The sequence below is a fragment of the Excalfactoria chinensis genome, chromosome 7, assembly GCF_039878825.1.
Source record: "Excalfactoria chinensis isolate bCotChi1 chromosome 7, bCotChi1.hap2, whole genome shotgun sequence".
Lineage (NCBI taxonomy): Eukaryota > Metazoa > Chordata > Aves > Galliformes > Phasianidae > Excalfactoria > Excalfactoria chinensis.
In genome coordinates, this window is record NC_092831.1 from 5,134,557 (window position 1) to 5,150,447 (window position 15,891).

Sequence of the window (15,891 nt, forward strand, 5' to 3'; positions counted from 1 at the left end):
ACAACCCTCCCCAGAAGACTCTAAAAAGCCTGTTTCTGCTACTTCAAACCTCTGCAAAATCACAGGGTGGGCCGTGAAGCCCTTGTTGGCTGTTGTTATTAGGCTTTTTTGTTTGTTATGGCCTCTCAGGGCCTCCAAAAGACACATCACTTCTGCCAGGGTCGGTGTGGCAATATGCAGAGGTCACTGTCTCCATGGGCACCACTTAGAAGAGGTCGTTGACACAAAAGAGCTATGGAAATAGCTGCAGCTTTAATTTGTTTTCCATTAGAGATGCATGCAGGAATCTGTCCTAATGAGAGATTTTCTTTCTATCCCTTTCTGGCACATCACAGTAGCAGCTTATAGATGTACTGAGGTCTCCTAATGCAGGAAACTGTGTGAAAGTGGCAATAGATATTATTCTGTTCAACAGCTGAGAAATGCTGTGGAAATGTTCTAAAACACACTGGAATTAATATTTGATCACTAGGCAAAGTGTGTGTTTCAAATACTTCACCCTAAAATGAACAGAAATGGGTATTAATGTCTGATGCATTCTCCTGTAAATCACCTCAAATCTTCAATAATCTACACTGTATCAGAAATGCATACATAGAAATAAAGCATTAATTCATACCACTGAAGCATTAGCTGAAGTACACTGTTCCCACACTGAACCAAACTCTTTCAGTGGCAGACATCACACCTATGCCCCTGGATACACCAAGCATTCAGACTATTAAAGTCATCCAAGCGGCTGTATTGCATTCCACTCCACACTGCACCTCGTAGAGAGCACTGCCCTCCTTAAAACCATGAAAGCATTCAGCAAAACAAATGCATTGATTACCAGAGCAGAGACAGCAATAGCTGATTCCTAACCAAGGCTTTGCACCAGTGAAATCTATCCCTCCAGGTTGGTTGTTAATAATCCTATGCCATGACTATCTTCAGTTGCTTCCGTCTTGCAGTACCAGTATGGACCCAGTACCCAAAGTGCTCAGCATGCATAGCTGCCATATATATGAACCACAGGGAAAGGACTCTGCTGTTGTAATGTCATGAGAAAATACAGGAAGGGGAAAGCAGTGTTATCACACAGAGCTGCACGTGGAGGCAGGAGCAGGCAAATGTCACACATACAGAAGGTTTGGGTCACTTTCCTGGTAACTGGAGGCACAAGATCTTGAAGTCACAACAAGCTTAAGGTACTCTCAAGATATTCAGCAGCTACCCAAGCAGTTGGCTGTTTCAAGCCTCCAGTCTTGCAAGTGGCACCAAGAAGCTGTAATTTGTGTTGTCTGCTGACAGTTTTTAAATGCATATGACATAATCATGTACAGTTCTTATCCATCAGCCGAGGAAGTGGTCAGGTTTCTGCAGTGTTTGAATTGATGATCCAAGTTACGTCTGATTATACCATATCAACATGACAAAACACAATTTACTGCTGAGTTACACGTTCATAGATTAGTACAGAATTAATTTCAGTTTTAAAGATCACTTCTAACAGAAGATGTTATCAATGATTTCTTAACAGACTCCAAAAAATAAACTACGCGGAAGTAAATCAAACCATTTGTAAAGAGTATATATACATATATATATTTACCTACTTCAACTCTTAATATTTTCTATCTGACCATTTGCTTTTCTTAATTCAAGGCTCAACCATTATTACACTCATGCTGTTATTAAAAAACACCTTCCCATCTCTGTTTTCACTGCATCCAGGCTTTCTTAATTCTTCCAGTACCTGGTGCTTTAGTTCAGGAGGAGCATTTTTTGAAAACTCATAGATTTGTGTCAAGAAATCCAGCAACAGCTCCCCATCGTCGTCCCCTTCAGTAAAGCAGCAAGTTATGTCCATGTGGGATGGGAGCTCATAGATCTTGTACTTCAGCCCGACTGAATCCAGAATCCCTTTGATATTAGCAGAGGACACGTAAGTGCAGAGGTCATTGGTAGGAAAGGAAGACCCATACTTCCTCCAGAGTGTTTCCCAGCCACTGGTTTCTAAGAGATAAAACATTGGAAAAACATTCAGGAAAAATACTATTTGAACAAATATTGGTGATCTATTTATTTCTTTTTTTAGCTGTTGTCTGCACTGCAAACTAGGGCTCCCACAGGTAGGACACCAGCCATGAGGCACAGTGGAGGCAGTTGTTCCCTCTGGGTTGGGGAGGCAGGGGGACGTGTCACCAACCTGCAAATCCAGCATGTTTTGTTACTCACAGTCTTCCCTTTTCCATGTTCAAAGTGTTCCAACTCTTTTCCATGTATGTGTGCCAATGCAATGGCCTGTATCTCTCAGGGACCTCCTTCTGTAGTCCATGTCTTAAGCACTAGCTATTCAGTGATATCTTCTTGAATTAAAGCACTCTCTAGATTTCTGTGCCTGTTTGGAAGACCAAATCCTCTCCCATTCTTCATCCAATTACTTAGTTGATTGATCTATGTGAGAGCTTCATTAAAACACCTATTGCCAGTAAACTATTTGCTGCATTAAACACATGGGATGCAAAGCCCCAGTCACATTAACCATGCAGTTTGACATGTGGTAGAGAAAATTATTGGAATAATCAGAGCCTGGAATGAAGCTGCACCATTCTCCTTCAGCCTTCACTCCCACTCTGGTGACATGCTGTGGGGCATAGGCAGCATGCATCCCAGGCAGTCCTCCCAGTGGTGCCAGAAGGATGCTTAGGCTGTGTATTATTTGGGCTGTACATGGTTTAGTGGGGATGGTGATGTTGGGTTGACAGTCGGGCTAGATATCGTTAATGGTCTTTTCCAGCCATAAAGATTCTATGTTTCTATGATTCCAAGATGATGGGGCAGGTAAGAAAAGGATCCTGCAGACACCTCCAAAAAAGCCCACACAAAGACCCCCCTCTTCTAAAGGTATGTTTTACAAAGAAAACCAATTGGGTAAGCTGAAAACTCCCCAGATATGTCTTCACTTCTTTGTTTTCCCTCACTCAGGATCTGTGATTCAGCATTTCTGCAATACATCATTTATAAAAGGATCACCCAAATTGACTGGACAGGATGAAAATACCTTTAAGCCTAATGAGCAGGTCTTGAGAGTTATGACTATAAATCTCCCTAACTGCTAAAACCAGTTGCTTGGCACTTTTGCAAATGCTTTATCTGCAAGCAGTTATTTATAGTCAAATAAACAGTTTGGTGTTTAGAAGGGCTACGATATTTTCTTTCACCTGGTGGAAATTGAATGCAGAGCACTAATAGCAGAAAATTTGCTGGTGTCAGTGTTGTATGACTCGGTGCCATCTCCGAGCTGAGCAATTATACACTACCTGAACAAAGCATTATTATAATAGCTCTCAATAGGCTCAGCATATGGCACTACTTTTGTTTTCAAGGCGATGTAAACACATTTTTAAAATGTGTTAAAAATAACACCATACAGCTCTTGCAACTCGCCTGCTCTCCCAGCAGGGATGGATCAGGCGGCATTGCAACCTCCACCGAGTGGCCGAGCCCTCTGCTATCAATCCTATTCCCAGAATGTTTTTTAATTAACACATCCTAATGTGTTTGTGTTGGAAATGGCACTGCCTTCATTTTAATTATTTATTTATTTGCTGGAAACGAGCTTCGTTCTGCTTATCTTTCATTAGCTCTTTTTGCTTCGGTGCTCATTTTGCTCTTCTTTTCTCTGCACACTTATTTTCCTCAAGGTTTTCCTTTCCCCCAGCATTTCCCACTCCACTTTCTGACCTCTTGCTATGGTCTACACATTTCCCCAGACGCGCTGCCATGTCCCACTTTAGTGAGACTAATTCTGATTCTCAAAGGGACCCTATTCACTAATTGCACCTGCAGAGGAAACAGCCATTACCCGGCACTTGTGTTTGTAACTTCCTCTGTCTGAACACAAAAGAGCTGAAATTACTCATGCAACCATTAGGCATCATGTGTTGAAGGTGTGAGGAGGAGATATGGGAGGAATGATACAACAAGGAACCACCTGGCCCAGGGAAGGTTCCCAAGAAATTCCATAAATTGAAATTTATAGTGACACTGATTTTGATTAGACACACGTTCCTCCCTGTATTTACATTCCATAAACATCAAAAGAGACACGTTAAGCAACTGAAAAAGAGTTTCAATGACAGGCACTACAACTATAGGCACCTAATTAGCAATAAACTGATATTATAATCTATTATTGTTACTCAAAGAACAATAACAGTAACTCAGATCATTTAAGATTCAGATTTCTTGCAGCGAAGTGCTTGAAAGCACTTTGAAGCAAAAATCATTTTGGAGAAAAACAAGTCAGAGAAGTGCAATTTCTCTGCAGAAACTTCATGAAGGCAAGGACAAAAAACAGAACTCCATCACATACATTTCAGACTGCAGATATGGCCAAATTCAATAAAACCACTTAAACCCTTGAGATAAAAACAACCAAAAAACCCGAAACAAAAAACACTGTTTTCCACCCAAAAGAGCTACATTAAAGAGACATGTAGTTTGAGAAGAAAATGAGCCACATGTGCTCCAACAGCTGCTGTACAGTACAGCCGAGCCCTGCCCTAGCTGTTTTCTTAATGCTACACATCTCCAAGAGCAAGACAGTGCCTTTGGCATTGAAAACCTTTGGCAGAAAACAGCTGCAGCAGAGCCTGATGCGGCTCTTGCTCCATCACTGGCAGAGCTTCAGGACAGGCAGGTGAAAAAGGTGAGAGAAAGGTGTTTTGTACCCACAGAATGGGCTTACTGGGTCACAAAACTTTCTGCTTTTACACTCTGCAGCACGGAGCTGTGTAGGTATAGACAACATGCGGATTTCTGTAGATGCAGGTGAATGAGCACTGTTTATTCCAGTTTCCCTCTATAGGCAATAAGGGATATTGCAAACAAAAATACACATTACTGTCTGGGAATCTCAGAGGTCCTGTGGCTCCTGCCCTACTGAACATGTCATGGAGTGGCTCTCACCTGACACCAGGATGATGAGGAGCTTTGCCTGTGCATCCAGGAGGCTGTGGAAGTATTGGATAATTGCAGGGATGTCTTTCACGTAGTACAGCATCTGGGAACAGCAGAAACACTTACAGAGATATGTTGAGGCCCTGGAGAACACTATAACTGGTACCACAAGGTAAAAGGAACCAAAAGGAGCAACCCTTTCCTGCCTTCATATTCCTGTGCACCAAGCTCATGTTTGTTCATAAATCTGGGATTAAAAGGTTTGTCTTCCTTAGCTATGAGGACAGCGTGCAATGGCTTCAGTATACTTGGAAACAAAGGCAATTTCACAGAGAGGACGAGGGACTTTGAAAATGCTAGTTAAAATGTGTTTTCAGTTGACTGCTGCCCTCAGCCTGGTTAATAGGACCACTGTGCTCAAAGCTGCTTTGCTGTAACTCATCTTTCACTTTTGCAGTTTACTTCTGCTTAAATACTTTAAATTACAGGGAAATAAACTCACCTTTCTTCCCTCAGAGTGGATAATGAGGTCACATACCTCGTGCTTGCTTTTAACAGCCAAATCTTTGACAACTTTTAAGTTATTAACTTTTACCTGAATCATGTGAATGAAGTCCCATTTTTGAGACTTCTTTTCGGCCTTCATTCGACTTTCATATTCATTAGCTGTCTCCTCATGCCAGGTAAACTTTACATTGTTGAGGTTTGAGGCTGCAGCCACACGTTCTGAAATACGGGAGAAGACAGGACAAAGTAAACTCAATTGCATATAAGGGATTAATATCTATTCAAAGCCCTAATACATCCAGAAGTCACATTTAGGCAGAGAGCTCTGTTACCAATTTAACACAATTTAACCTATCTGTGAGAAGGGAGCTGTCTGGATCTTTGTAAGAAGTCTTAAGAGTGTCTGATGTTTCCCCTTTGCACCTTCATTTGGTCTCCCCTAGTCTTTATCTGATAGAAAAAAAATAAAAGGAACTCTTTCTTATGGCTGGTTCAAGCTGCATTAAAAGATGTTGGTTGGGACAAACACCAATGAGGCCCCTTCACTGAGGTGTCATGCAACATCCACATGGAGGAGCAGAAGCTAAACTGTGCCAAAGGGTTTCCCAGATCTGACCGAATAAATATAAGAACTTGAGGATGGAGGATTGGATTCAAAGCATAAGTTATACTAATGGGCTTGGCTCCCCACGGCATTTTGTTGCTTTTATAGAAGCAAACTATGGGAATGATTCTGTATTTTAGGAGTCGCTGGAATACAAATGTCCATCTGCTGGCATATGGAGCTCATCTTGCTCTTCTCCTGCTTAGGGCTTAGAACTGCTCCAGGAAAAAAACTAGCTCTGATGTAATTCCTGTGCTTCACTGGAGTTAACATAAATTTAAAACTTAAATGGCCCAAAGGCAGACTGAGCCTTAGCTACAGAACACATGTTCAAAACATGATTTGCTAACACCAGTGCCTTTACACTGCTAATCACAATGTTCCTCCTTTGGGCTGTGATTAGGATAAATCCCAGTCAGACAGATGAGAAATGCTCCATCAGTTCTTATCTCCCCTCTTTTATGGCCAGAAATGGAGCATCCCTTTCGGATGCTGCTGCTGTTGCTCTGCTTGCTTCCATTTATCAGTCACTGGCCATAGCACTTGCAGCTCAGATTTAATTTGCTGTTTTAAACTTGGGCTTCTTTCAGCAGCAGTTCATATCACCACCACACATAATCTGGTGCAATCTGCTCCAGTTCAATTGCTATGCGGTCTGCAAGGAGACACTGGGAAGGAAAGTGAATTATGCGCCTAGAAAGGTTGTAAAGGCAACATTTCAGAAAGGACAAACTCATTCTGATTATGGAAAGCTTTTGCCCAAATATTCTTCTGAACCCAAGACAAATCGCCCTAACCACATTGAAAAATTCCTTAAATTGAATCCTCATTTCAACCCAGTTTGCTGCCATCCACAGGCCCTTGACTCGTGCCTCTGTACTGGGATGGCCACAGTCACAACATGTCGCTCAGGCAATGAAACCAAAGCACCGGCCATGGTCACCAAAGGACTTCATCCTCACACAGGCTAGGAATGAAGGAAGGCCACTTCTTGGCCACAAGACTGTGAGAAGAGATTCCATCTAATGACACTTCCTAAGAGGAAGTTCTGTTTGTCACCACTGCAAGTCCCAGGAAGAAAGTTTCTCTCGTGAGCTTGGCTTCTCCTTTCCAAGAAGAAAGAAGCTGGTTAGGCAGAAAACAGAACTACGGAATCCTCAGAGGCACAGATAACGTTTCCAATTCTCCATGGAAAAAAGAGCACAGAAACATAATTAATGATACCTACTGGGGACATGATTAATTACCAAATAAGAAAGCTTAAATAAAGAAATTCAGATGAATATTTCATTTCTAGTTTAGCATAAACCTTAAAATAAGGATGACAACTTATATATATATATTTTAACTTTCTGCAGGAAAGAAACTCACCAAAATGGAACAGGATTGCCAGTTAATCAGTAGTTGAAGGTGAATCCAGGAAGATGTCACTCAAACTTAGCTTCATATAGCCTATGATCCACTGCCCAGATGGGACAGCAGAGCTATGTGCTAGTGCCCAGACTGTCTGATAAACACAACAAATGCTCTGTTGCCCATTCTTCACTTCAAACTTAACTTTTAAGAGCCTTTGAACTTGGGATCATCCAGAGTACAACTCCTTTTAATGCATTTAGAATATTCAATGTAATTTTAATTTATTTAATGACAAAATACCTTTGTACTTGAGGATTTGATCAGCACTTGGCTCTATCACCTCGTTGTTGATGGCAACACCTGGAAAACTGGCTTGCACAGCTGAGATGATCTGCAAGTCAATCTCACCTAGGGAAAGAGGCAACCACACAAGAGATGAAAACAAAGCTCAGGTAGATATTATCTCAAGCAGCATCCAATGCCCTATTTTAAGTCTGATGCATGGCATTTAGGTACAGAACATGTATGATATAGGTATATGTAGGTGCTTTGAATTCTCAGCAGATTGCCACTGAAGGCTTTGCTCTAGCCATTGCTCTTGGCCACCTCTCCCTGTAAAACATATAGGAAGCTCAGGGAGATGATGCTCCTGAGTCAGGGATGATGTATGGCTGGTTTGAATGGATTTCTTAGGGTACACTGCTGCTTATTCTGCTAGAATGTATGTAGGTGAAAAAGACAATAGAAGAATAAACAAATGAAAAGGATAAACAGAAGAGGCAGAATGTAATGTGTACACAGGAGCTCAACCCACTACGTGGTCCTCCACCGGGAGTGTCCAGTTAAGCACTAAATGCTCTCTACCTGCTTCTGGCCCCAGGCCCCACGTCAGAACAAGACACTCCAACCCAAGGGTCTCACATCTCATTTAGGCCTCAAGAATTTAACAGTAAAACCTAAGGAAGAGTACAACATTTTCAGACTTGTGAGACTTTCATAAAGCAATTAATAACACCAACATTTACTTGACATCTTGGCAGGCATGTTCTTTGAGGGAAGGGAAGTTGAATTTTGGAAGTAGCATAAATAGCTGTGGCTTTGCTATCACTGCACACCCAGTATTTCATTGGCAAATCAGAGCTAAGTCAGTCATTTGCAGGCAGCCATGGTAAACTCTGGAAAAACGGAATTCGCAAGTAACTAGTGCAATCGTTTGTTTGCTTTGGTTGATTTGCCAGCTTCCTATAAAATAGGAAAAGGCAGTGCAGATCAGAATAAAAAAGGATTAATTTCCTGTTCCCATATGTGAGTAGGTTAATACATCCCCTTCCACTCTTCTGTGGCCAAACCACCCCTGTATTGTTTTTAACCAAAAAAGCACCAGTTTGATTCATAACTTAATCCACAGCCTTAATTGACTTCAGTTAGCTCTTTTATATGCAAACAAGTGTCCTGAGGCATTTTACAGTCAAATTTGCAGCAGCTTGCATTATCAACAATTTGGCAATTAGGCTATCCGAATTATTTAAACTCTCCAACACAATTACCTTTTAAAGGCTACCACTATGTTCGCCATTAAGTTTCTAATTAAACATTTTACGTAACGGGATAGTTTATAGCACAGTTGCTACTTTATAGCAGCATTGATGACTTTTATGGTTTTTAAAGGTACAGAGTGCTGCGCGCTGGAGTGTGAACTTAATAAGGCAGAGGCTGTAGGCAAAGGCAGATGCATTAGATGGGCAAGGGTAATGGGATATGATGCTGCATTAAATGGTTTGTTTTTTTCTCACTGTGGAGAAAGTTCACAGGACATGAAAAAAATGGGGAAAAAAACCTTTTCCTTCAATGCTGTGAAGTGCAGGGGATGAGGCCACAGATGCTGGCATTAGAATGGGGATTGGTTCTCTGGAGTTTGCTCCCTCCTGGCCCCTCAAGGACCTGCAGCAGGGACAAGCTTTGGGTCAGCCTTTATGCTGCAAAATGAACACTGACACATTATTGACTGAACACCTTCCTTGCTAAACTGGAGTGCCCCTGATTAAGTAATTAAGGACCTTTCTAATTGAGTAAAGAGTTCCTGTTGTAAACAGCATTTTATTGGCAGACGAGTGGCTTCCTTTGATTGGAGGGAAATGTTCCTGCTCTACCACACTGTCTATTTGCTACTCAACACCCACCATTTACATACAATTTTCTTTACATATCAGGAGAGAACAACAAAACTGAGAATAATCCTTGGAGGTAGTATGACTAAAGCATTTAAAATAAACAAACTGTTCATATAGTTTGATGTCTTAATGGGCTGAGCAGAATTCGGAAAAATAAACTTTAATTAAGAAGGAACTTAAGTGAGAACATAATGAAAAGAAGCCACTGTGAGCTGTTGGGATTGTTTTATCCATCTAGTTAACCGCAGCCTTTTTCCTACTGATATTACAGATCCCAGTGAAGCTTGGTCAGCAGAAACCTAGACCTGCAGAAGACTGAAATCAAACTGAACAGGAGCACCATGTCCCCCACATGGCTGCAAGGTGCCAGTTAGGGCAGATGGGGACAAGTATAACAAGGAGAGATGGCTTTAAGCTGAAAGAGGGGAGATTTAGGTTGGATGTTAGAAAGAAAGTTTTTACTCAGAGGGTGGCAAGGCCCTGGCACTGCTGCCCAGAGCTGTGTGGATGTCTCAGCCCTGGAGGCATTCAAGGCCAGGTTAGATGGGATCCTGGGCAGCCTGATCTGGTGCTGTCAATCCTGTCCATCAGATCTTTAAGGTCCCCTCCAACCTAAGCCATTCTATGATAAGCACATGCAGGTAAGGCTGGAGGTGTCCCCAGCTGTGCCATTAGCAGATGGCAAAACAGAGGAACACATGCTGGTGACTTGGGCTCATGTTTGGCCCTGGTGTTTTGGGGCCAGTAGCTGCAGAAGGGGCTTATGCAGTGGCCATGGTCAGTAGACCATGAGAGATACAGGGGAAGGTAACTGAAAGGAAAAAATATGTATATTCTGAGGAACCTAACTCATGCTCTTGAGTTAGGGTTTTTTGCATGGAAAGCAAGTGGAGCAGTTTGAACCTCTCTGTCCCCAAAAAGTAATGTGGCAGAATGAGAGTTCATCCACCTCTTCCAGATGACTTTTTGTGAAAAGCCTTTACTGCAATTGGTATAAAAGGGTAGAAACATATCAGTAGTGAAGCTGATAGCATACCTGCTCCACCACCGACACTTAGAATATTGATTGCAGACTTCCCACTTCCAGTACTGCAAAACAATTACAGATGTTAGGGGAGCTGACACCAGAGAGAGTTACGTCTACTACACAAAGCACCATGCCCTGTCAGCTTACCATCCCTCCATTACCTTGCCAGCAGGCCTGGCAGCTGCTGCTCCACAAACTGCTTCATGGTCTGGTGCTCAGTAGACTTGGCCAGGAAGATGTGGAAGCAGCGGACGTAGTGGCTGAGGTCTGTCAGCAGGTTCCTCATGGGGGATGCCATGATGGATCCGGGAGCTGCACAAAGCAGAGGGGGAAATCTGCTCCACTCCCATATCTGGTGTCTTGATTCAATTACTGGGGATGGTTTGACATATCCCCAGAGGAAGATTTAGGCAACAAATGAGGACAATTGCTATCTAATTGATTTATGACAAATTCTAAGCAATTAAGGAATGTGGAGAAGATGGGGAAGCTAGCAATAGTAAAGAGAGAAAATCTATCAAACAGTTTCCAAAGCAGGGATAGTGTCCAGTAGAGATGCAGCAATGTCTTGTTGGTCTGCAGGGAGGCAGCAAGTTGGTTAGCAATATCTTGTTCACTTGCTCAGCAGTTTGGCAGAGGGAGTACTCATTCTTCCTTGAAACATTTAGGGTTTTTACTCTCTCCCTAGCATCTTTTTGGTTGCCAGAGTGAGCAGCTGGTTGTCAGGGGCACTTCTGCTTGGTTCCTCAGGGATACTTACATTTTGTTTATCAGGGACAACAGCACACCCACAGTACATGCCTCTCCTGTTGGGTAACTGGCAGTTGATCATGCGATTGTTGCATGGTGGAGCTGCTAGGTATGCACATTGGCTGCATGGTGGTCGTCTCCTCTGACACAGGACTTCCATAAGTCAGCTTGAATGCCCAAAAGAAGCAACAGCCAAAAAGCTCTCTCCTGGTCTCTCAGCCACATACATTTCTTTTACCACTGTGCTCATGGTAACCATTAACCCCAAAAGCTTGTCAAGCAGGTTATGTCTCAGATGGGTACTGAACAAGCTTTAGGCCAAAAACTGTTCCAGCTTCTTACACTAGGAGAAGGGAAAACAAGCAATGGAGAGGTGCTAGATATGAGGGTTTATCACATGGCTGCACAGTGATTGCTGAATGAAAGACTGCTCTTGTCCGTGTGCTGTTTAAAGAACACTGTGGAATGTTGCAATAGGAGGCGTAGATCGAAGCAGCAAATGGAAATATGTCATTAATCTCCACACCAGCTTTTTTTGGCTTCGCTGACACAGGACACTGCGACAACCCACTGGAAGGGGTTCAGATGCTTGTTAAATAGAGAGAAGCTCCCTCATGCTTTGGAGGCACAGAGGGCTCAGAAGGGCTGGGCTGGGTTAGCAGAGTGCAGCACATGTCTCCAGAGATGCTAGTGGATGTCTTTATTGCTCCTTTTTGAAACTTTGGATGTTCTTAAAGGGGACGCTGGCATCAGGGTTGAAAACAACAACAGCAACAACAAAAAACCCTGTAAAAATGCACTCTGTATTTTTTAATCCCTGTGAATATAAAGGTGCAATTCCCACAGGCAAAGTAGAGCTTTCCTGAAAGCCACACAGGTTGATGGGATGGACATCAAGAGCCCTGGAGCCAGAGCAGGCAGCATGGTTCCTGGACACAGCAGGAAGGACTGAGACTATAGCTTGAGCCTATCACATCTTGTCCTCACCAGAGGGAAGAGGACCCCTACTCCTCCCTACAGGCACCATGCACAGGAGCCCTGCCTGTGACTGCCATTGCTCCCCGCTTCCCCCTTCTGAGCCTCACTGGTTATTTTTATCGCTCTCATTGGACTTCTGTTCCTTTTCAATGATAACAACAGCTGCCAGGCTTTACTGGCTGTCTTTTCTGCTGGTGCCAAAAATACCGTCCAGCTCATGACACGTGCTCTTTTTGCATCACAAGAGCTGAAGCTCTGCACGTCCCAGAGGCTCTCACAGGAGGCATTCCCACTATTCCTCTTCTTCGAGGAACCACATGCTGCTGCCAGAGCCCAAGCACAGGCTGTACTGTGCTGCTTGCTTAGCCAGAACAACTCCTCCTAAGGACAGCCACCACAGCAGACCTCCTCCCCGCCCCTCCTTGTATCCCATCCCCTCTCACACAGCAGAGATACTTTTTGGAACAGAAAACCAGATGAAAAAGATGCTGAAAGAACATGAGAACTCTGCCCAGTGCCAAGTGCTGGTTGGCACAGCACAGGAATGTGCTGGGACCCCTGAGCACAGAGCTGCCAGCCTGCCCTGTGTGAGAAGTAGGGAGCAGCATCCCCATTTACCCGGCTGTCTCTCAGCTCACCTCCTTGCTTTTTGCTTTCAGTTCACAAAGAAGCTTCACTGCGTGCTGCTAAAATATTTTACGACCTTCAATCTTGAGGAAAATATTTTGCTGTTAATGAGAGGAGATAGAGATAATCAACATTTCTTGTCCAGCTCTCTCTGCTTCCTGTGATTCAATTTGCCCACCCCTGGCTCTGCAGTCTCTAACAAACAGCTGAGATTCATTTTCACGTCATGTGCAGTTCAAGGAATTTATCTCATCTATTTCATTATGTTTTTGGCTGCCGAAATTTGCCCCATCTATTTCATGTTTTGCAGTTTGAACTGCAGCTAGAGAACTTCAAAAGTAAGCTTAAAAAAGAGACAGAGGGTCAGAGAGAAGAAAGGATTGGGATTCGGGGTCAGACTGCTAGAAAATCTTGGATGTTCATTTGGGTCTGTTTCCTTTGCAGGAGGTTTGGGGCTTGTTAATGGGGGATGGTGCTGCTGGAGGATGCCCGTGCAGCCAATGCCCATGCCTGGTACTTACGTGATGGGACCCAGTGAGCAGCAGCTCCGTCGGTGCGGTGCAACGTCACTGTGCTGTGCTGCACTGCTGTCCACTCTGTGCCTCTGGTCCCAACCCAGGACACGACGTTGCTGATGGGAGGAGGTCCAGGGATGTGATTCTGGGCTGCAAGCACTGCATGGGGGTGAACAGAGGAGTTTGGCTGCAGTTCACACACGTGCTGTCCCAAGTTACCACTGTGCACAGCTCAGCTGGAAAGGTCATGGAAAAAGGGGTAGAAAGGGAAAATGATATCACATCAGGTACCTCTGACTGGTTCCAACACCACAGCTGTGATTCTGCTTATATGTCCACGTGTGAAGTCTCTTTGAGACATCTCTGAGCCATTCTGAGATTCTGTAAGGGAGATTCAGGTCAGATGTTAAGAAGGCGGCTGGATGTGGCTCTGGGCAGCCCGGTCTGCTGGTTGGTGACCCTGCACGTAACAGAGGGGGTTGAAACTAGATGAGCATTATGGTCCTTTGCAACCCAGGCCATTCTATGACTCTTTGAAGAAATTCTGTACTCAGAGGGTGGTAAGGCCCTGGTACTGCTGCCCAGGGCAGTGTTCTGCCCCATCCCAGGAGGTGCCCAAGGCCAGGCTGGATGGGCTGTGGGCAGCCTGAGCTGCTGGGGGACAACCCTGTCCTCAGCAGGGGGTTGAACTGGATGATCTTTAAGGTCCCTTCCAAGCCAAATCATTCTGTCATTCTATGATCTCTGGGATCCAGCCAAGGCTGCAGGCGCTTGCTGCTTCCCACAGTGTACCTGGCACAGGATTAGAGATCTAGCAACACCTTAATTGGGGTCTGGGTGACCAAGAGTCCCTACAAATCATAAATGGTTGTCTCAGTATGCAGCACATGGTAATGTACAGTTTTATTTACAGTTTGCCTATGGAAACCTATTGCAATAGATTACTTTGCATTATATGCGGCTTTCTTGCAAGCAGCTCAGATTTTGCTTATCCCTTATTTTCAGAGGCTTAAGCACACATTTTTCCATATTGCATGCACTCTCTATAGCCTTGCTAACAGTGGTTTTAACTCAGGGAGCACAAGGGCAGTGGGCCCATGTCTGTCATCACGCTACAATTTGGTGTTCATAGCATTAATAAAATGCGCCTCAAATTATTCACTATTCCTTCACGTCTAAAGTTATACAAAGAAGGTTTCCTTCTGGACTTGCAGGGGAAAAAAAAAATGAACTGTTCACAGAGGAATGAACTATTCGTGTTGTAAAGGACATACCAAATAATACCAGTAATATTAATAACCCTACTTTCAGAGATGCAGTCAAAGGAAAAAGACATTTAGCCAACAGTTTATCGAGATAAAAAAAAGTCTCATCATCAGTTGCAAATGCTGATTGAGCCACTACTGAGAACTGTACTGTTTTCCTGCTGTGTTGTCCCCCTGTCTATGCAGGGCAGCACCTCCAGAGCACCTGCAGCAAAGGAGCCAGCACCCAGCAGCACTGGGCCCTGCAGCACACCGCCTCCATCCACTTCTCCCCTTCCTCCACACCTCAGAGCAGCTGCAGATGGACCAAATATCCATGCCTGGAGATGCACACATTTGTTGGGCTCCCCTCTGGATCTGATTTAATCACGCTCAGCCGCACCGATAACAGCAGGAGCGAGAATGTTGCTTAATGCCCAAAGAATTATTTCTGCTGTCTTCTAATAAAGCACGCCGATGTAGGCTGGAGTTGATAACACGATTGCTGCGCTAAGGTAGCAAAATCTCATTTTACAGGACAACTGAACTGTCAGTGCCAAAGAGCAGACAGGTTATTGCTCATGCTCCTCCAAGGTTGCTTTTATTAAAATGGAAATTTCCAAAGCTTTGCATGCACACACGAGCACTGAAGTCCCTCCCAGGGCTGGTCACAAGGCTTTGAGGATTTTCTCTCCCTCCCCAAGTGCCATGCAGACATCACTACCTTACACCAGACCCGTTACATGCTGCATGCCTCCCACACCATCAGAGCATGTTGCCCGAATATGAGGCAGCAAGACACCATCTGGGTCCATCCACACACCCCTGGTGTGTGCCCCCACCTTATCTCCAGCACTCAAACTGCTGCTCCAGGGCACTTCTGACCCTTAACACAGCACGAATGTGGGGCAACAACTGCACCAAACCCAAATGTAGCTACCCAAAGCCATGAATTCAACTAACGCATCACTCAATCTTCCTGAGTACTCCTGGGAAACAGAAGCAATTTCTACAAATGTGTGCCGTGGTTGAAATCATTTTGCTTTTCTCCCCCTCCTCAAAATTAATTGAATCAAAGATTGTTTGTGAAATATCTCATAACGGAGTGCTCCCAACTGCTGGCTCATAATTAGCGAAACAAATCAGTGCTCTGTCCCCAGACTGA

General features: G+C 43.9%; 1 protein-coding gene across 1 annotated transcript; it reads right to left on the reverse strand.

Moving 5' to 3' along the window:
- Positions 1-234: 234 nt before the first annotated feature.
- LOC140254920 (histamine N-methyltransferase-like) lies at positions 235-13,626 on the reverse strand. The gene is made up of 7 exons (XM_072342075.1): positions 13,489-13,626; positions 10,774-10,924; positions 10,622-10,674; positions 7,715-7,822; positions 5,543-5,673; positions 4,957-5,050; positions 235-1,998 (listed from the first exon to the last, which is right to left on the reverse strand). The coding sequence occupies exons 2-7, from the start codon at positions 10,908-10,910 to the stop codon at positions 1,643-1,645; spliced, it is 879 nt and encodes a 292-aa protein (XP_072198176.1). The 5' UTR covers positions 10,911-10,924; positions 13,489-13,626; the 3' UTR covers positions 235-1,642.
- Between the last annotated feature and the right edge of the window lie 2,265 nt (positions 13,627-15,891).

Coding starts and splice junctions, on each gene's coding strand:
- LOC140254920 (XM_072342075.1), bottom strand. CDS start 10,910: ATGGCATCCCCCATGAGGAACCTGCTGACAGACCTCAGCCACTACGTC. Junction 10,675..10,773: donor CTGCCAGGCCTGCTGGCAAG/GTAATGGAGGGA, acceptor ATTGTTTTGCAG/TACTGGAAGTGGGAAGTCTG. Junction 5,674..7,714: donor TCAAATCCTCAAGTACAAAG/GTATTTTGTCAT, acceptor CCCGTATTTCAG/AACGTGTGGCTGCAGCCTCA.